The following is a 21,459-nucleotide window of genomic DNA, read 5'->3' as shown; positions in this document are numbered from 1 at the left end:
ATCATGGTATGTGAAAATGGCTGCAAAAAGGCTGGTCTAGTTGATCTCTTTGGAGTGGCAGCTGTACGGGCAACCAACCGGCAAGGATTGCACTGGGGTGCAGTACAATGTCAAGTTATCGTAGTGGTGTAGGGTTTGTCCGGTTTGGTTGAGAGATGAAGCATTAAATGCTTTGAAAAGGTAGTCATCTAAGCAACTTTTTCGGGTGAAAAGTGAAAGATGATGAACAGTAACCACACGACTTATCGTTTGGTTTTTTTTTGTTACTGTTTGGTCAAAGCAACGCTGTTTTGGTCAAAACGCGTCATTTCATTTAAATGAAATGGCAATGTTTTGGCTTTTAGGGTTTTAATTTAGAAATTTGATTAAAATTCAATTTAGTCCCTTGACTTTTGATTTCTTTTAATTGCATCCCTAATTGGCCCTAAACTTTTAATTTTATACAATTTAATTTGTCCTAGCCAAACTTCAATATCAGCCATGAATTTCAGCGTCTTTTTCATTATGGTTCTTGGTTTTGAATTTATACAAATTGATCCTTAATTGTCCATTAAACTTTTATTTTTTTCAATTTCACCCTTGTTTTCCACCAAATTAAGTAACCAGGAAGAAAGAAGGTCGGGTAAACACCATTCTTTACAGGTGGATTTCACAGTCAATCGTCTTATAACTCGATCACAATCTTGGAACCATAGGCGTTTTATATATCATATATCTGGGTTTTGGAGTAAAAGTAACCAAGACACGTTTTACACAAATGAGCACCACTGCACTCACGAGGTCAAGGGCCCAAGGCACATTCATTTCTTTTGGGAAAAATGTGAGCAAGCAGTGGGATTCAATGATGTCCAACGTAATATTTTATCCATTGCTGTTCCTGCCTAGAAACTTAGAACATAAAGTCACGGAGAAGCCTACAAGGTTGCGAGTAGCAACAACAAGAAGGGTCCCCAAGCATTTGGCACATAACCACCAGGAAAAGTTAAAACTTGATGAAGACTACAGGCACATGGAATAGAATGTGGAGTTAGAATTCCAGAGAGACGACGTTGGCTAAAAGGACGATAACAACACCGTTGGGGCGGCCATTCCCTTCGGTTGCGTTTGGAATGTGGTTATGGTTTGAATACTACCATTGAGAAAACACCAAATTTGCTCCAGTATTATATAACTGTTGGATTGGATGGGAGATATTCTTTGCCGTTCTCAGTCCTATCATCACAAGTGAGACACGGGATGAGATTAAAAGAGTGCGTATTAAACAGTATAAAAAATCTTATGGCATATATAGGCTATGACGATGGCGTTCAAAGTCGTTACTCCTTATAATCCATCCTTGATATTTCGTTCAGTGACACCATTATATATCCAGCCAAGTTCTGAAGAGAAGCTTCTCGATCCCGATAATTGTCAGTGTTGCCTGTCTTCTTTTTGGAAGTTTTCTAGAGGAATCAACTCTTGTTTGCCAGTGCTTCTCGTTGAATATTTCGGATTCAATTTGATTCCAAAGACCACTCTCCATCTGTTCCTGCCCATAAACCGCTGCTGTTAGTAAGGCCCTTCATATCGTATCAGCCCAGACCCAGTCGAAGTGACAACATGGGATGTTGAAGCTCTTGGAACCGAAATAGCGAGTCTGACTGTCAGCATCTTCATAGCCCCAAGCCCATGTTGAACCTTCCCTTTTCTTCTGAACTAAAGCACTTCGACTTTTGTGAACAGGATAGGCATAGAGTAGAGATACCCAAAATATTCAAGTTACAAGTCTATTGACAAGTTATTATTTAACGAATTTTGTTTTTTTTTTTTTTAAGAAGAAGAAGAATGTATCAGGGAAGGTATGTTATTTTTCTTGGATAATATGTTTAAAACAATTTTTTTACCATACAATTTTACTTTAAAAAATTGGACCGAAACTTATAGGTAAAACAGGAACAATAAGAGCATCAATATATGAAACGAATTGGATGGTTTTATAGCTCAAACAACACTAATTCAGAAATCTTGGGGGTTGAGCTTCTCTATTTAACCAAAATTTAACCCAAAAATTATAATTAAGTCAAACTGCAGTTATATATCATCCTTGGATGATGATATTAGTACACCTGAACGAATTGATTAATTTTCTTGACATAATTAGCTTACATGCAAAGAATCCTACACTTGCATGATCGTTGATCAGAGCCCCCCAAAGATTCGCATCTGCAGTCTTTTGGGGAACTGAATATGCTAAACGTGGCTGCAAAATCAGCTTTGCACTGTAGAGCACCATCTTGTTTGCAGTCTCCGGAGAATGTCCTGCTCATACCGCACCAATAATTTATTCGCCCTACATTCCAGAGAAAGCCCAGGTCTGCAATCATTAATCTGAGTCTTCTTTTACTTCGTTACCATGAAAAATTTTCTTTAGAACGAGGAAAACTAAAGGGAGAAAAAAAGACGTTCCATTTCTAGTTTCTTGAGAAGAAGGTATATGTACCTTGAACAGGGGTCATCAATATAGAAGAAATTGTTATAACACCATAAATCAAGAAAAGGATGGCTGGTTTCTTCATCTTTAATCTCTCTAACTTGCCTCAACAAGTGAACGTACGTATAGTTGTTTGCTTGGCTCATTTGACAACAGCAAATCTCCTAACGTACTCCAATCGGTTATTTATGTAATTTAAGATATTTATATCTTGTTTATGTTATAAATTTTATGAGCACTGCTGTTTTTAAGTTGCTGATGTAACCTTAAGAAACCAAAAGGAGTTATCGAAAAAGAGACAGAAGGTATGATTAAGAAAAAATAAATAAATATCAATTTACCTTTATATACAAGAGGCAGTTTGGATATTTAAACATGGCCCTATTATATACGAAGATCTCTGATTCCAAGCAACGAAATATGCTAAAGCCTTTTTTTTTCCCCAAGTAATTCATGACCAGAGTGACATATCTTAAATAATACATTAAATTAATTGCAATAACAATTAAAACAAGTAATTAATAACTCTAATTATTTAGCAAAGGCTTCGTTACCACTGTGGGGTTTCTTTATACACTTACACACAATAAAAATAGTAAATTTAAATTTTTTTGGGAGTTCGAAGGATCCCTTTATATAAATCTAGAGTTGTTTAGGGTTTATGCGAAGATTACTAGAAGACCAAATATTCTTTTCGGCTTTGAATAATTGCTCTAAGGTTGAGTTGTCCCAAATCACAAGTCGTCCAAGTGTTCGACCTCTAACTATAATTTACACGAGCTACACGTGAGAAATCTCCTAAATAATTTTAGGAGAGAAAGATTGTTATACCTTAAAGTGCTAGCTTTTTCCTTTTGTGTTTTAGGTGTTTCTAGGGCTAGAATTGTAATACCTTGCATTAATTACATTCTAGTCCTTAATTTTTAAAATTTATTTACAATCAAGTCATACTTGATTAATCATTCCATTTTAATTCCTGACCAATGGTTCTATATGTGTGACTCATTAGGTTACTTAATAAGTTGGCCAAATATAAATCATAATCCTAAATAAAATAAGATTAAATAAATTAAACAATTTAATTTATTATCAATTCAACAATTGATTAACTTATAGCAATGATTTCACAATCAATACTATTTGAGAACAGATATGATATTTTTTCTAATTTATCTAAGGTGATAAATCCTTTCTTAATTATTAAAATACCTCCATATTGTTTATGTTATACCCTATATCTGCTCATTTGTTACCCTTGATTAGGACAACGTGTGGTCAGGATCAAAGAATAACACTCCCTATATAAGATAGCTTAGTAATTTCAAGTTTAAGGATTACTTACACAATTATCACAAGAGCTTTTCCATATAAATAAGTGATTTCTCCATATGAAATTATCTTGTAGGTTAGTTTAATGTGCATGTTGTTGCTATCCAATTTTTACCTAATTTTTGATAATTTTTTGAAAAAAACCAGAAATAGAAAAAAACAAAAACAAATATATGTTTTCGATGTCTTTGCGTCACTTACAACGTCTTTTTTTTCCTTATACGCGTTCATTTGTTAACGCGCTTTTTAAATCGACGTAGAAGTTACTCTTTTTCCAAAAAAAATCAAAATACAAGAAATAAGAAAAATCAAAATTTACAAGGGATCAAATATGAAAAGAAAGAAGTTGAAGGATCAATTTGTTTTTTTGGGTTGCTTGGTCACCAAGTTTGCCTGGGGACTAAGCAATTAAAAATAACAATTTTTTTTTACCTATAAATAATTGCCTAAAAAAAAGAAATTATATGGGGGCCATTATTAAAAAAAAATCTCCAGCTCAACATTCTCTCCCCACTCACGAAAAAACACTAGATCCACAAAAAAAAAAAAAAACTAGTGGCCACACAAAAAAACCAGCCTCCTTTCCACTGTTTTCTTTCTCCTTCTACAACCCTAAAACGACATTCTCCAACCAATTATCAGAGCTAAAGAAATAAAGAACCAACAAGAAAAAACATGACCACCGTCACTCTTGAAAAAAAAAGACATGACATTTTGAAGCCAAAGGAATGCAAAATAATTAACCCTTAACTGTTCACCGTAATCATCTTCTCCAGCAAACCTCTTTGCACTAGCACCGTGAGCAGCAGCCTTGAGTGACAGCTGCACTTCTCTTCATCCATAGCAGTAGTAGCGCAACAACACAACCATAAGTTTTAGCATCAGCAACTCCACGCTACAGCTTCGCAGCCCAGCTACACTATTAGCAAGAAGACCACCACCCTCTTCACTTAGAACTGTTAGGAATATTTAGGATGGAAACAAATATAGAGTTGGCTTAGAGGCGTAAAAACACTATCTTTAAGGTGTTTATTTGTCTCACACAAAGACAACACCTCCATGATACAACTAAGCCCTCCAAACCTCTAAATGAATGAGAAGATAAGACCAAGAAAATAATATATGTTTTTTTATTGTGTTTCTTTTCTGTATAGTAACATGTTTTTATAAACTTGAAACAAATGATGAAACAGTATGATTGTTCATCAAATAATATGACAGTTGATGAAATACTATGACAGTTGATGAAATACTATGACTGTTCATCAAATAATATGACTGTAGATGAAACACTATGATTGTTCATCAAATAATATGACTGTAGATGAAACACTATGATTGATGAAATAGTATAACTGTTCATATTAAGTTCCAAGTTTCAAATGTTATCTTTTGATATTATAAGTATCCATATAATAACATTAGGAAGCCAAATAGAAGAGTTTGTCTACCATGACTTAATTTACTACACAATAAAAACCCACACTTAGAAACATTAGGAGGGAGTGTTTCTTTTCAATGTGGGATAAACATCTTTTCTTTTTTCATTGACAAACTACACCAACAATCCCCCACTAGTTTGTAATGAAAGTCTTTTCACTTGATAAAATTATGCTTACAAGAAGGTATTTTGCAATTTAAACCTTCAATTAGTGTTAGAACTTGAATCCTACTAATGTTATTGGTGTTCGCAGATTAAACCAAAACTTTTGTTGTAGAATAAAAATTACTACACACATAATACTATTCAAACTCTTAAAGAGGTTTACAATTGTTTAGCACTATTATGGTCATGTGTTAAAATCTTAATTTTTTTTATGAATATTTACAAGAAAAAACCCTAACTCTTGTCAAAAGCAGCACCACTTTTATATTCATATAGGTGGAATTATACATGTCTCTATTACATTAGACACGGACTTTAAATTCCATTAAGAGCCTACGTTCATCCTCCTTTATGTAATAGAACACACTGAATACTATCAGAATAGGGACTCAAATTAATTATCGATATCCAACAGGTACAAAACAGTAACTTGTTATTACCCATTAAACTAAGAGATAAGTTTCTTGCTAATCCAAAGTTGGGTTCCTATTACTGGTATCTTTAATAACGGGTTTCAACCCCATTCCATTAGTTGTTTTTCATACCATGTCTCTAATTAGTCTTTTTGTGAGCGGATCCGCTAAATTATTCACAGATTTCACATAGACAATGGTGATTACACCATTTGTAATCAACTCTCGAATATATCTATGTCGAATGCTTATATGTCTTGACTTACCATTGTAAATGTTACTATAAGCTCGAGACATAGTTGCTTCACTATCACAGTATAAAAAAAATAGCTGATATAGGTTGTGGCCACAACTTAATATCAAACAACATATTTCTTAGTCATTCTACTTTTTTACCTATTGCAGCCATATCAATAAATTCTGATTCCATGTTAGAATGAGATATGTATGTTTGTTTCTTAGATGCCCAAGATATTGCACCTCCTACAAGTGACAAAATCCATCCTGATGTGTACTTATTATCATTTGAACTAGTCATCCAACTTGCATCACTATGTCCTTCCATCACATCTGGAAAATCAAAATAAAACAAGCCTAAATCGATCGTTCTTTTTACGTAACCAAAGACTCTTGCAATAGCCTTCCAATGATATGTATTTGGCTTGCTTGTATATCTTGTTAACTTGCATATACCAAAAGCTATATCTGGTTTTGTACAATGCATAACATACATAAAACTTCCAATGGCACTAGCATATTCTAGTTGTGCTACCGTTTTATCACAATAATCATTTAACTTCATACTAGAGTCAAATGGGGTATTAGCCTCTTTTTTATTGAGATGCTTAAACTTATTGAGCATTTTCTCAATATAATGTGACTGATTAAGTGCATAGCCACTACTATGTTTCTTAACTTTGATACCTAAAATTGTATCTACTTCACCAAGACCTTTCATTTTAAAGATAGAAGTGAAATACCTTTTGGTTTCAACTATTCCAATCATATTAGTGTTAAATATTAACATGTCATCTACATAGAGACAAATAATCACACCAAAATCTTTTGTAAATTTGGAATACATACACTTATCAACACAATTATGATGAAAACCATTCAACAAAATTGTTTTGTCAAACTTTTCATGCCATTGTTTCAGAGCTTGTTTTAAACTATATAAAGACTTTACCAATTAACAGACTTTTTCTTCATTTTCAGGAAGTATAAAACCCTCAGGTTGCTCTATATACACTTCCTCCTTTAAATCTCCATATAAGAAAGTCGTCTTTACATCCATTTGATGAACATACAATGTATAAATTGATGCTAATATAAATAAAACTTTAATTGATATAATTCTTGCCACCAGAGAATAAGTGTCAAAATAATCAACACCCTCCTTTTGAGTAAAACCTTTGGCAACCAATCTTGCCTTGAAGGTTTGTATAAAACCATCGGTATTGTATTTTCTTATAAACACTCACTTACATCCTATTGGCTTAGAACCTGAAGGTAAATCTACTAGAACACAAGTATTGTAGACAATATTGAATCCATTTCATCATTTACCGCTTCTTTCCAAAAAGCAACATCCCTAGAAGACATAGCTTGACCGAATGTCTTTGGATCATCTTCCATATTTAGGATCATAGGTGTCTTTTTTTATATTGTATTTCTATCACCTTCCACTAAAAATACAATTAAATCAGTAGAAATAAAGTATGTATCTATGTGTTTTTCCTTTCTAACTCTTTGATTTCTTCTAGGTTCATTTGAACCTCTTACTTCTAGGTTTTTACATTTTTCACTTAACATTGAGTTAGGAGTCATTACTTTTAGAGTTGGTTCTTGCACATTTGAATCACTTATGAATTTATTTTCGATAAATTCAACATGTATAGATTTAACAATCACATTAGTTTCTAAATCCAAAAGTCTATAAGCCTTTGAATTTTGTGCATAACCAACAAAAACACTCTTAAGACCTCTAGGTCCTAATTTTGTTCTTTGAGAATCAGAAATTTCATAAAAAGCTACATACCCCCACACTTTAAAATAATTCAGATTTGATTTTCTACCATTTCATGCTTCATAGGGAGAAACATTTGATTTTTTTGATAGTACTCTATTATGAATGTGACATGCAGTAAGTAAGGCTTTACCCCATAAATTATTTGTTAATTAGCATTCAAAAGCATGGCATTGACCATATCCACTAAGGTCCTATTTTTCCTTTCAGCAAGTCCATTATGTTGTGGTATATAAGGTGTTGTCATTTGATGGATTATTCTGTTTTCCTCACAAAATGTAGAAAACTCCTTAGGCAAGTATTATCCACCTCTATCACTTCTAAGAACTTTAATTTACCTTTCCTTTTGATTTTCTACCATTTTCTTAAATTCCTTGAATTTTTCAAAGGCTTTATCTTTAGTTCTTAACAAGTAAACATAGGTAAAACAAGAGTAATCATCAATGAAAGTTATAAAATATATTTCCTACCCCTTGTTAACATACCATTTATTTCACATATATCATAATGGACCAACTCAAGTAATTAAGAATTCATTTCTACTTTAGGAAAAGGCTTATTTGTCATCTTTGCTTGAATATATACTTCACATTTGTTTTTATTATTATGTTGATATGAAATATAACCATGCTTACACATATATTTCAAATATCTTTAATTTAGATGTCCTAATGTAGTATGCCAAAGAAAAGAAGTAGATTCAACTATATAAACAGAAATAACATTGACTTCATTAATACTGAACTTAAACATGTCATCACAAGAATAACCATTTCTCACAAACATCCCACTCTTAGTTACAATAACGTTATCAGACTCCAAAACAATCTTAAACCCTTTCTTGCTCAATAGACTAGTAGATACAAGGTTTTTCCTAATTTCAGGAATATGAAACACATTGAGTAAAGACAATTTTTTTCCAGAAATAAAGTACAACTCAATAGTTCATTTTCCCAAAACTTTGGCAGAATTATGGTTTCCCATCAAGACCTCTTCAGGTTTTTTCAATTCTTCATAAGTCTTGAACCATGCTTTGTTGTTGCAAACATGAACTGTTACACCAGAATCTAGCCACCAATATGAAGTCTTTACAATATTAGTTGTCATATTTAATTCGGTAATCATTCTAATTTGAATGTTTGAAACCATGGCAACTAACTCTCTGACTTCGTCTTTTTCAACCATATTCACTTTGAAAGAACCACATTTCTTGTTGAAATTCTTGAATCAGCACTCTTTTATATAGTGCCCTTTATTTCCATAATGGAAACAAACTCTATGCTTCTTATTAGCATTTTGTTTCTTCTTGAATTTGTTTCCTTTCTTTTGCACTTTCAAATTGTTTTGAGTCATTGTCAAACCAGTTTCAGTAACCAAATTCACTTTAGAATTTGTTGCTTGTAATTCACGCATGTGAGATTGAACCTCAATTTATAAATGTGTTTGAAATTGTTCAAAGGTATAATTTTTTGTAGAATGCAACATCTTCTTCCTATATTCATGCCAGGATGGAGGAAGTTTTGATAAAACAGCCCCCACTTGAAGTGAATTAGGAACTTTGATATCCAAATCACTAAGTTTTGATATCAGCATTTGAATTTCATGGACTTGATCCATGATTGGCTTATTTTCAGTAATCTCATACTCGAAAAATTTTAAAGCAAGAAAACAATCAGAACCTGATTTTTCCTGCTTGTAGTGTGTCTCCAAGGCTGCTCAAATTTCTTTTGGCGACTTTAATTTGGAGAAGATGTCATAAAGTCGACTGGTTAGAGTATTCAGTATATGCCCTTGACAAAGCACTTCATCTTCTTCACATTTTACTCTTACAGTCATAGTGGCAGATTCATCTTCTTGTGTTTCAGGTAGTGCAGATAGATTCGGATCAAGGATATAGTAAATCTTTAATGAAGTAAGCAAGAATATCATCTTATCCATCCATCTTGTGTAATTCGTACCATGAAACCGATTTAGTTGAATTTTGACATTCTTAGCAACTTTGTCTCTAAAATTCATATTTGTCTTCATCAAAATAAACACCTTCAAATTGTTAGGAATATTTAGGATGGAAACAAATATGGAGTTGGCTTAGAGGCGTGAAAACACTATCTTTAAGGTGTTTATTTGTCTCACACAAAGACAACACCTCCATGATACAACTAAGCCCTCCAAACCTCTAAATGAATGAGAAGATAAGACCAAGAAAAGAATATATGTTTTTTTATTGTGTTTCTTTTTTGTATAGTAACATGTTTTTATAAACTTGAAACAAAACGATGAAACAGTATGATTGTTCATCAAACAGTATTACTGTTCATCAAACAATATGACTGTTGATGAAATACTATGACTGTTCATCAAACAATATAACTGTAGATGAAACACTATGATTGTTCATCAAATAATATGATTGTTGATGAAATAATATGATTGTTCATCAAACAATATAATTGTTCATATTAAGTTCCAAGTTCCAAATGCTATCTTTTGATATTATAAATATCCATATAATAACATTAGGAAGCCAAATAGGAGAGTTTGTCCACCATGGCTTAATATTACACAATAGAAACCCACACTTAGAAATATTAGGAGGGAGTGTTTCTTTCCAATGTGGGATAGACATCATTTCTTTATTCATTTACAAACTACACCAACAAGAACAGCCCCTCTAAAGTCGTGACCAGCAAGGGTAACCACCGAAGACACCTTCAACAATCTTTTCATCAACCATTTTTTTCCAATTATAACTTGCAACGGCTTCCTCCTTAAACCAACAATAACTGCTTCAGTCAGCATCGCAGCTCAACAACATCTCTCAGCTTTTCTTGACAGCAGCAGTGGAAAATCCTCTTCCCAGCAATGTTATCTCTCATGCGTTGTGGTCTGCGCCAACTACTTCTCCTGCACCAGTTACGCCATTAGAAACAAAACAACCCATGACAGACATCCCTTCATATGTCCTCCACTACCAGCGGCAAGAGCACTAAATTTACACCTCCTCTCCTCCATTTCAGTCGTGAACAGCAGCAGTAACGCCTTTAGTCATCAACAAAAGACAACCTTATTTTTTTTCAGCTACATTGTTAGCTGTTCACAACCTCCACATCTCCTTCCAGTAGCATCCAGCAGCCACAGACGACAACAACAAGGCAGCACCATGAGCAGCAACAAACTCACCTCTGCACAGACACCTGTGAGTCACTTTGTCAACATCATTGACCTCACCTCCAGATCCAGTTATACAACGACTAACGTCTTCCAGCAATAGTGGTTTGAGGAAGAACCAACAGCTTCAGCAGCACCAGCACAACAACATTGATATCACTTCCTTCACAGCTGTCAGCATTCCACGCCATGAGCAAAGGCCTTCTTCCCAGCCACCTCCACCGTGAACTCCATTCCAATCCAGCAGCACAGGATATGGGTAAAAAAAGGAGCAGACATCGAACTTCAACTAGCCGAGCTCCCTCTATAAAGATCTATTTATAGAACTACTAGTGGGGATCTAAGAGGGGATATAGTAGTTTTATACACTATAAAACTTTCTCCCACCTGTAGCAGCACCAAAACACAATAGTAAGGAGAAGAGACAGACATGGTCTGAAAAACAGGGGTGGACATCAAACTTTAACATAGCAGAGTTTCCTCTACAGAGATCTGTTTGTGGCTCTGCTAGTGGGGAATTCAAGAAGGGATGCAGTAGTTTCAAACCATCTGCAATTTTCTTCCACCATTGTTAGCATTAAAATGCAGCAGTAGGGAGAAGAGACAAATATAGACTAAAAAACAAGAAGAAGATTGAAACTTCAACAGAGTGGAGCTCCCTCTACATGTGTCTATTTGTTGCACCGTCAATGAGGAATCAAAAAGGAGATAGAGGAGTTTCAGATTCATTCGGTTCTCCTCCTCTAGTAGAGACAATGCATGATTCCACTTATCAGCAGTGGTGATGCTACGTGATTCCACACGCTGCCGAGATTGCCTTGCAGTCTTGGAAGGTTTCCAACAATTCCTAGACAAGCACAACAACCTTGGAAGGTCGATTCCTAACCCTAAACCATTTGTTTGATAAATTGTTAGTTTTTTGGACAAATTATTAATTGTGCATATGGTTTTGAGACTGTTTAAATGATGATTTGTGATTTATTGAGCTATTGGGATAAAAATTATCAATTTGTCTTTATTGCATATGGCTAAGTGTCTCAAAAATACAAAAAATTGTATGGCATGGTATTTCCATATGAAAATTCAAAATACATATTTGCATGCATTTTAGGATTTAATAACCACTTTATTAAATTCATGAGAATTTGGCCAATATTTTAATAAACTATTTTTTTAATTTATGAGAATTAATGGTTAAAAATCTTGGTATAGAACGTTGGATCTACAAGTGAGGCTGGTATTTGAAATATCATAGTTGACCAGAAAATTCTTAGAGTTATTCTAAATATTCATCAATTTTAATTAGGAGTATTTTTCATAGTAATACACAAATTATAAAGAATCTTTTTTCTAAGAATTTATTTGAGTACATGAGTCTATAATAAATTCTTAAACACCGGATTTATTCATACGAGTAAATCTCAATTCTAAACTATAGATAGACCATCGACTATAAAACCATCAAAACATCTAAACCATATCAAACCACAAAGCAGCTTACCTTAGATAGGGTGTGTTAAAGGTGCCAATACCTTCCCTAGCCATAATCAGTCTCTTACCCTCAAATCTCTAATAAGACCAGTATACTCAGGTTTTCCTAGCGACCCTGAACCAAACAACTAGGTGGTGATTCCAAACAACTCGGCGACGTCGCGTGTCCATGTACGACACATGTCATCTAAAAATCACTTGCATATTAATTCTAAATATCTCTCGTACCTCAGTTTATGAGAACAACTGTTTCATTTCATAAATGAAAGAATATAATATGCACCGGACTCAACAAGTTCAATTAATGTCCAATATTAATAGAACATTGATTAAGAACATTTAGGAACAATGCTTTGATGCAATTGGAATTTCATAATTATTGCAACTTTATAATTTTCTTTGCAAAACATTTTTGTTCCATGGAATTTATCTTCATTTTAGATACATTAATTAAACATTATATTTATTAATTAAATATAAATAAATATTAAAAATAAAAAAGCCTTTATTAATAATAAATATATTTTATATAAATAAAATAAGTGCTATGTATAATCAAATGATTGGTTGCAAAACATATTCACTAACAGTATTGCACTACGATAAGATAAGCACACTTGACAACAACTTTTTTTTTCTTGTATATTAAACATTCGAAGGGCCACATAAGTTGCTAGTTTTTTTTTACCTTTTTTTTTATTGATTGTGCTTGGATTTGAGATTCGGATCAGAAATTATGTCCTTCTAGTGGATTCAACAATGTTTTCTGGTTGTACCCTCGATCAATAAAGCTTTTGCAAAGCTAGTTGTGGATATAGACTACCATATGAGCAAATGGAAGTCTCGGTCTGTTGAAGAACATCTCAAGCATAGTTTGAGCTTGGTGGATCTTCTTAACTCTATTAGTTCTTCTCTGTCTCATTTAGGACAAGTTAGGCTTTCTTTGGCTCATGTTTTAAGCCTTGTGGAGGGTTCACCTTCTTTAGCAATTGAGCATATCAAGACAATCAAGTTTAACAGTTCAATCAAGGACTTCAAATGTCGAGACAACAGGGAAAATGAGAATGAAAGACCTTGCTCTGATGAGGAATGAATTATTAGTCAAGCTCTGATATAATTAAAGTGTGTAGGATTCTGAGTATGTTATGTCTTGTTGGCTACTTTGTATGGTGATGCTAAGGCATATCTGTGTTAAAGTTCAATATCAATTAAGATTTAGGCTAATAGGATTTAGAATTTGTAAGAGTTTTAATACTAGCTAAAGGAGAAATCCTCGTTAATGTAGTGATGAAGAAGGATTTGTAAAAGACTAGTTTATTAGAATCCTTGTTTAATTAGAAGGTTTGATTCCTTATTAGATTAGGATTTCATTTGAGTAGTTTAATTCCTTGATCATCTAGTACTTGAGGCCTATAAGTAGGGCTTGTAATCAGAATCATAATACACAAGTATAGAGAGATATAGAGAATAATTAAAAAGGTGTATCTTTTGAGAAAACTCTTAATAAAAAACATCATTCTTTCCATTCTTCTTCTTGTTCTTTAGCTTTGTTCTTGTGTTTGTTCTTATAAATTAACTACAATACCCTATCCTTCTTTTCCAATAAGTGGTATCAGAGTTTAGATTTTATTATTTAACATGATCAATTCAAACTTTCTACTTCAATATCCTAGATTGACAAGGGTCAATTATGAAACTTGATGTATTCGAGTAAAAGCTTGGCTAGGTTCCCAAGATGTATGGGGGACGGTTGAAAAAGGCTTTAATAAGCCTATAAATGGAGCAACGTTGACTTCAGTCAAAAGGAAGACAGTGTAAAAGACACAAAAGAAGGATCAACTAGCATTAACAATCATCCACCAATGTCTAGATGACACTACTTTTGAGATAGTGGCTAATACAACCACCGCCAAGCAAGCATGAAAAGTTTTGCAAGAATCAAACCAAGAAGTTAACAATGTGAGAAAAGGTACATCTATAAAAACTACGTGGTGAATTTAAAAAGTTACATATGCTTGAATTAGAGAATATTTCAAAATATTTTGCAAGAGCATTGGCCATATACAATCAAAAGTTATATATTTCTTCTTGCTGCAAAAGAAGTTCCATTATGTGGTGGTCGCGATAGAAGAGTCGTAAAATATGGATATTCTTTCGATACAAGGTCTCATGGAAAAATTACAAGCCCGTGAGATTCAAGGGGATGTGGGTGCACAAGCACTTTTTTCAAAGATGTTTTTGGATATACCTAAGAAGGAAAAGGAAGATTTGGAAGAGGAGATCGAGGTAGCCTTAACAGATCAAATGGTTGATCGAATGAAAAGAACCGGTCGACTAGTTTAATTGACAGTAGCAATCCAAGATCTAGATTTGACAGCAGGTTTGACAAATCAAAAGTTAAATGCTATAATTGTCAAAAGACAAGTCATTATGTTAGGGATTGTTAGAGTCCAACCAAGAGGGTTGAGGATAATACAAGTTTTATGATAGAAAAAGAGAAGAAAGTCATTCTACTACTAGTGTATAATGAGAGAATGCAAGACAAAGAGAACATGTCGTACTTAGATAATAGAGCCAGTAACCACATGTGTGGAGACAAAGACAAGCTCATAGAGCTTGATGAAGCAATTAGAGGTAATGTCATATTTACAGATCATTCAAAAGTTGTCATCAAAGGAAAATGTATAATTTTGATTAAATTGAAAGATAAAAGTCATCAATTTATTGGTGATGTCTATTATATACCAACTATAAAAAGCAATATATTGAGCTTAGGACAATTGTTGGAGAAAAGGTATGAGATTAAGATGAAAGATCGTACTTTGACATTACTTGACACTAAAGGAGATATGATTGCGAAGGTCGCCATGAAAAAGAATAGAATGTTCTTGCTAAACATAAAGATGGATGTGTCTAAATGCCTAAATGCATGTGTGAATGATGAAACTTGGATTTGGCATATGAGACTTGGGTACGTAAACATAAAGACGCTGCTCCATCTTTCTTCCTCGTGACAACAGTTCCAACTAGTAGCCATATCCAGTAACTCTCCCCTATTTTAGCCGTGAGACTAACATACAAGCCAACTCACCAGTCTCCTGCACCAACTCAAGCCAACAGCGGTAGAGGGATTTCCTCCATCTCGACCATAGGTCACGCCTCTTCTTCTCCTCAACCGAACGTTAGCCTCCAACCAATAATAGCAGTACCCTGTAAACTCCATTCAGCAGCAAGAGTTCTTCATCATAGCCTTGTGACCTCGTCTCCAGCAACTGACGTCCCACACCAGGTAAGCTTTCTTCCCCCATTTCATTTTTAATTACCCTCCCACTATGCAAGCACATATAAATTATATTTCACATATGCTTGCTGCTGCAAGCTTGGTCACTAGGTTGGGCCAGTGATCAAGCTGGGTAGGTTGGATCAAGCCCAGCCTGTATGGCTGGGCTAGGTCCACCATACAGATAAGTAATTGGTGTGTTTGGAAAAATAAGTAATTGTACTGTTTAAAAAAAATTAAAAAGATAAAAATAATCCCTGATAACTGTTTTAATGACCAATTAGACTTTGAAAAAGATGAGTCATGACGAACGCACCCTAAATTTTCTTAAAAGGACAAAACTGTAAGTTAGTTGTCGCATTGAACAGTTTTATGCGTTTTATTGTTACTGTTAATCCGTTAAAGAATATGACAGATTCTATTTAGGAGGTTGAGATCTCTCCTCTTTACAGGATCAGATCTCATATCCGGGAGTCTTTTTTTTTTCTTTCTTATTATTATTATTTCTTTCCCAATTCGCAGACTGTATATACAGGTAGGATTATTTCTTTCCCAACCTCTTCCATCATCAACTAAAATTTATTTATAGTAATAAATAAGACTTAGCTCCTCTACATATTTACAAGACGACATTAACAGTTCTTCTCCAACTACACCAGTATTCTCGTTACAATTCGAAGCAGGTCAGATAAACACCAACAGGAGTCGGTAAACTTTGCATGATGCCACTTGTATAAAATCGGTAGCCTACGAGGTGACAAAGAGAAACATGACTGGTGCTGGCAGCGGGTTCATTCGAAGAAGACACCTAAACATTATAAAGGGAACCAAGAGATGCAACTCCAAACAAGTTTTACAATGAAATTCATGTCAAACAAAGAAGTTTTGAGCTAGAAACCAGATTACACCTCTACAAAAGTGCCTATTTCACTGGCTTTTCTCCCGTATTGAGATATCGTCCAACCCTTTCAATATTGATTTGCACAACCAGCAGCTAAGTTTAAATGTCAAGGGGAAGTAACAACAGAATCTCTATTTTGAAACAAAAACTCAAAAGGGCAACAATGATTAGTCCTCGTGGTAGAATCAACATTAATCATACACAGAGAACATTAGCGCTTGAATGTAACTTTGTCCTATGAAGCATCAGCAATCAATGGATGGGACGATATATTACTCAGGTCTGTTGTTTCATCCATCTTTTTACACACATATATAAAGTGAGAATCTGGATCGTCCAAAACAAAATCTGCTGGAAGTAAGCCCGTCTCGGTAATGGGAACTGGTTCCAAATGTGAGTTTGATGAACTACCTGCTGGTTTTTTAAAACCTGGTCTAGCTGAAAACACATGGGAAAGGGCAAGAGAAAATTTTAGCTCCTTTTATCGAACCCGGTAACTTACTGTTGAGAAGCTCACAATAGGATCATGAATTCGATGAAAAATTAGGATTCAGAACTCAAATGCATCTTATACTAGAAATCAGAGGACTGAAAAAAGATATGCATCAATCAAAGATAAAAAAAAAAATGCTCCTGAAAAGAAAATGCCAGCACATTCCTTGTGCACACATGGCACTTGAATGGGGATCATAAGAGTTATTGTGATATGAATTTTACACTATGACGCATTGCTTCAAAAAGATTAAACTTTAAAATGAATAGCTCAAACAAGAAGGAAAATACCTCTTCCGTTTCAAAAGACAATTCCTATTTATTTTGTTCATTACACCATGGAATATAATGAACAGGTACCTACAGTTGTATGCTGGTTTATATTCCAGTTAGTATCGCAGGAGTAATACACATTAAGAAATGCTTTGTTCATTACACCATGGAATATAATGAGCAGGTACCTACAGTTGTATGCTGGTTTAATTTCCTGTTAGTATCACATGAGTAATACACATTAAGAAATGCTCAAATGGTTAGACCAACCAAAAATTGATTCCATACTATCAGTTTGGAGGAGATCGCAAGCTGGCTGCAAGTTAGCCATGAGCTGACTCACTGCCTCAGTGCTCCATCTTCAATAACATAATTGGTAACTTCACAGAATAATGCTACCAATTGTATATGCCTTACATGAAACTTCCATTGATGCTCTTTAAGAAAGAAAATAGAGGAGTCAATCTTTAGAAGTCCTCGCATGAGTAATTTTTACATGTGTGCATTAATTAACATACTCAGATGATAGTCATTGGCCTAAAATTCCCCAATTACGAAGTTTATCATAGCCATTGAAAGTCAATCTCAAGTTCCTTCAAGAACTACCAACTTATACTATTTAAGGACAATTTTAAGCACTGCATGCAGCCTGCAACAATCTATTCCCCAGACAAAAACTGATTCTTTATTTCACAAGAAAGAAGCATTCTATAAACAAACAGAATCCTTTGTGCATGGGAGGAGACAATGCTCAATCCCTGTTTAAAGTTCCTCAAGACACTGTACACTTGTGTATCAAGACTTTCCAATCTTTAGCCAAATTATTCACATAAGCTACCAAAATGGCAATTTATTTGACTACAAATCAACCATGAGGACAATTAAATATATAAAATGCCTAGCTTCGCTGCTGTGAACAGCTGATTTAAAATTGTCAACAGTTATGAGGTATCAAGCCTCAGAGCTAATAATCAGAGTCTAACTGGCAGTTATGACAATGAAGACTGAAAACAAAGATGCTGACTTAGAATATGACTTGTCCTTTATCCCATTTTCTATACTTTTTTAACTACTTTAATCTTATCTTTTTTTGTTATTTGTTTATTCAACGACTTCTTAGTGTTTTTTTGTCTGCTATGGATTTCACTTAAAATGGACACTTTTAACCAATAGTTTTAGTTTATAACAATCATATACGGAGTGGATTGCAGAATGAATAAATGTTGTGTTTTTGAAAAGAAAATTTGTAGCAACACATAAATGGATCACAATAATGATTTTGAACTTTTAAAATCAAGCCTGGGTTCGCAAGTTGAACATATCAATTTCTGACCCAGGCTCAATGAACAGCACTTCAACATATGAAACCAATGAGGGCAGTGAAAATATTCTGTAAAGCACAAGGAGGAAAGCCAAAAACACTTACGTATCGCATACAATACAATTTTCCAACTGTAAATGGACCGGGTCAAATGTGGCATCCTTACTTTAGGATCACCATAGGTTATCTGTATATGAAAAATTTTAAATAGCATATTATTTTTAAGAATTTCCAGAAGCATATGGTAAATAATGAAAAGAATACAAGAATATAATCTTCCATTAAGGTATGTGGTTACCAACATATAAATTCCTCCGGGTTTAAGAAGCCTACAAGAACAAAAGGAAAACAAATTTAGTGAAGATTGTTGCAATTATAATGTGTAAGTACACATACAAACATACAACAGTATGGTGTTAACAACATACACCATGAGAAATAAAACTTATGCATAATACAACCTGCTTACTTCCCCCAACATTCTGGCAGCACTAATAGGAGCATCACTGCCACACTACACATACAATTGTACAAAAGATCAACATAAGGAAATAGTGATTCTAAACGCCTCAGGACTAAGAAAAGAAGAGCATTCAGATCTGCACCATACCATTAAAGAATCAAGAGTCCCTGGATTGAGGATTGATAAGCCATGCATCCAAGAGGATGAAATTGAACAGGAAGAAAAAAGTTCGACATAGAAACCATTAAATTAATTTAAAACCCAGAAGCATTAAAAAAGAAGATCTAATGAAAGAGGGGGGATTATACCCTTGTCGATGACAGCATCAAAAGATTCATCTGGGAAGAAGCTCATATCTCTAACATCCATTTCCATGTCTATTATACACAAATCATAAAGGAAGCTCACAAAGTAGTTGAGGTATTTAATTAAAAAAAAGGCAAAGTTAATTCCACATAAGAAGTTACATAAATTCTTCTAAAAGGATACAATTGAGCTGAGGCATATGCTCGTATTTTCTTCTCATTAGGTCAATGGCCACTGACGAGATATCAACGTTCATTATGTTTTCATATCCATCATCAACCATGTCCTCCGACATAACTACAACGCAAAACAATCCCATCAGATGCGTAATCGAATACACACACGCATGCATACATGCGTGTATGTCTCAAAATATACAGCGATAGGAACACCCCATTTTCTTTCGCAGAGGTCAGGTTCATTTGATAAGAGATGCCCGTGCGATGAAGTTTTTCCAATTTTACAGTTGTAAGAAACAATAGGTATGAATATCATCAAGATTAACAGTACATGCAAACTTTAATGAATACAACTTCTTTTATTTCTCACATTTTTTCTTCTTCTACCAAAATAGCGTTCCAGTTCAGCCCACAAAAAAATGGAACAACACAGAGCTAATTCAAAACAAAACTTCAATTCTTTTAAAGAAACAAAAGAAAATAATCAGTGCCCGAGTCCAATAATTTCGGTATAAAGAAGAAAAAACAAGAATCATGTCGAAAAGTAATACTAAAAAGAACAAGTCTTAAAAGAAAGATAAAGGAAGGGATAATTACGGGCATTGCCACAGCCAACCATGAGGACACGAGAGGAAGTGGGGATATAGCGACGAACAAAGGGGCGAAGAGAAGCGTAGCGCTGGTACCAATCGAAGCTCTCAGCCTCTTGGACATAACGGGCGTCCCAATACAAGGCGTCGCCATAGTTGTAAGTATTGCAGCTTGACACATCGCTGTACATCTTCTTGTTTTTCCTATTTGTGTTTGGAGAATCAAACAATTCGATGGTTTTTAATAAATATGGTGGTGTTGGTGGCAGTTATGGTAGTAGTGGTGGTGGTTTTGGTGGCGGTTAGTTGAAGGTTTGGGCTTTTTTGGGGTTCGGTGTGTGGACTACGTCTACTATTGAGTGATTTCTACTTCGAGAAATGATTGGCTGACACTAGATGTCTTTTAACAGTATTAACTCCACTGACATGTCATTATTTTTTTTTACCATTAGGTGAAATTTCTGGTGACTTTACCGCACGTTATTTTTTGTTTCGAAAAAAATAAATCGATAATAATAGAAAGAAAAGTAAATTTTCAAGATTTAATATACATACCTTAATATTTAATTGCTGAAATTTAATTTGAAACACGCACCATTAGTCTCTTTGAGTCTGTTTATTTATATAAAAAAATTAAATTAATTATTTTTTTATAATTTTAAATTGTTTTAATATGTTAACATAGAAATAGATTTTAAAAAATAAAAAAATTATTTTAATCTATTTCTAAAAAATTTGAAATCAATCTCTAAATCAATCTCTAAATACTACAAGGTTCAAGGTTGTAAAGCTATGTTTTAGTATGTTTACTTGCCCAATTTATCTATAGATATTTAGGTTTTAGAACTTGGTCCAACTTAACAAGTTGATTTGAAACTTAAATAATTGAAATCTAGACTGGTATAGGTTAAAACAATAAAAAAAAATAATCCAAACTGATCTAATCAAAAACTTGAGTCGGTTTGTGAAATTGACGATCAAGATAAATTTGATCAAACCCCAACTAAATATGTGAACCAGCCTTTCTCTTGGTCAATGACTCTATCCCAAGGTTATTAAAATCGCGATTTTGACACGGCAAGAAAAATGCAATACAAACTCGGATCGTAAAATCATAAAATCATAAGGAATTTTAAAATACATTAACA

General features: G+C 33.9%; 1 protein-coding gene across 2 annotated transcripts; it reads right to left on the bottom strand.

Moving 5' to 3' along the window:
* Positions 1–16,621: 16,621 nt before the first annotated feature.
* On the bottom strand, positions 16,622–20,677 carry LOC7463071 (uncharacterized). 2 transcript variants are annotated; one of them, XM_006369544.3, is made up of 8 exons: positions 20,319–20,674; positions 19,726–19,839; positions 19,545–19,613; positions 19,384–19,403; positions 19,235–19,287; positions 19,072–19,102; positions 18,879–18,960; positions 16,622–17,125 (listed from the first exon to the last, which is right to left on the bottom strand). In XM_006369544.3, the coding sequence occupies exons 1-8, from the start codon at positions 20,500–20,502 to the stop codon at positions 16,923–16,925; spliced, it is 756 nt and encodes a 251-aa protein (XP_006369606.1). In that variant the 5' UTR covers positions 20,503–20,674; the 3' UTR covers positions 16,622–16,922. The 2 variants fall into 2 exon arrangements, with proteins under 2 accessions (XP_006369606.1, XP_024452899.1); XM_024597131.2 differs by lacking the exon at positions 16,622–17,125 and adding an exon at positions 17,474–17,889 and having other exon boundaries at positions 20,319–20,677.
* Positions 20,678–21,459: the final 782 nt, after the last annotated feature.

This window comes from Populus trichocarpa, chromosome 1 (assembly GCF_000002775.5).
Source record: "Populus trichocarpa isolate Nisqually-1 chromosome 1, P.trichocarpa_v4.1, whole genome shotgun sequence".
Lineage (NCBI taxonomy): Eukaryota > Viridiplantae > Streptophyta > Magnoliopsida > Malpighiales > Salicaceae > Populus > Populus trichocarpa.
The sequence above is the reverse complement of the archived record's forward strand: the minus strand, read 5'-3'. Positions and strand labels throughout refer to the sequence as shown.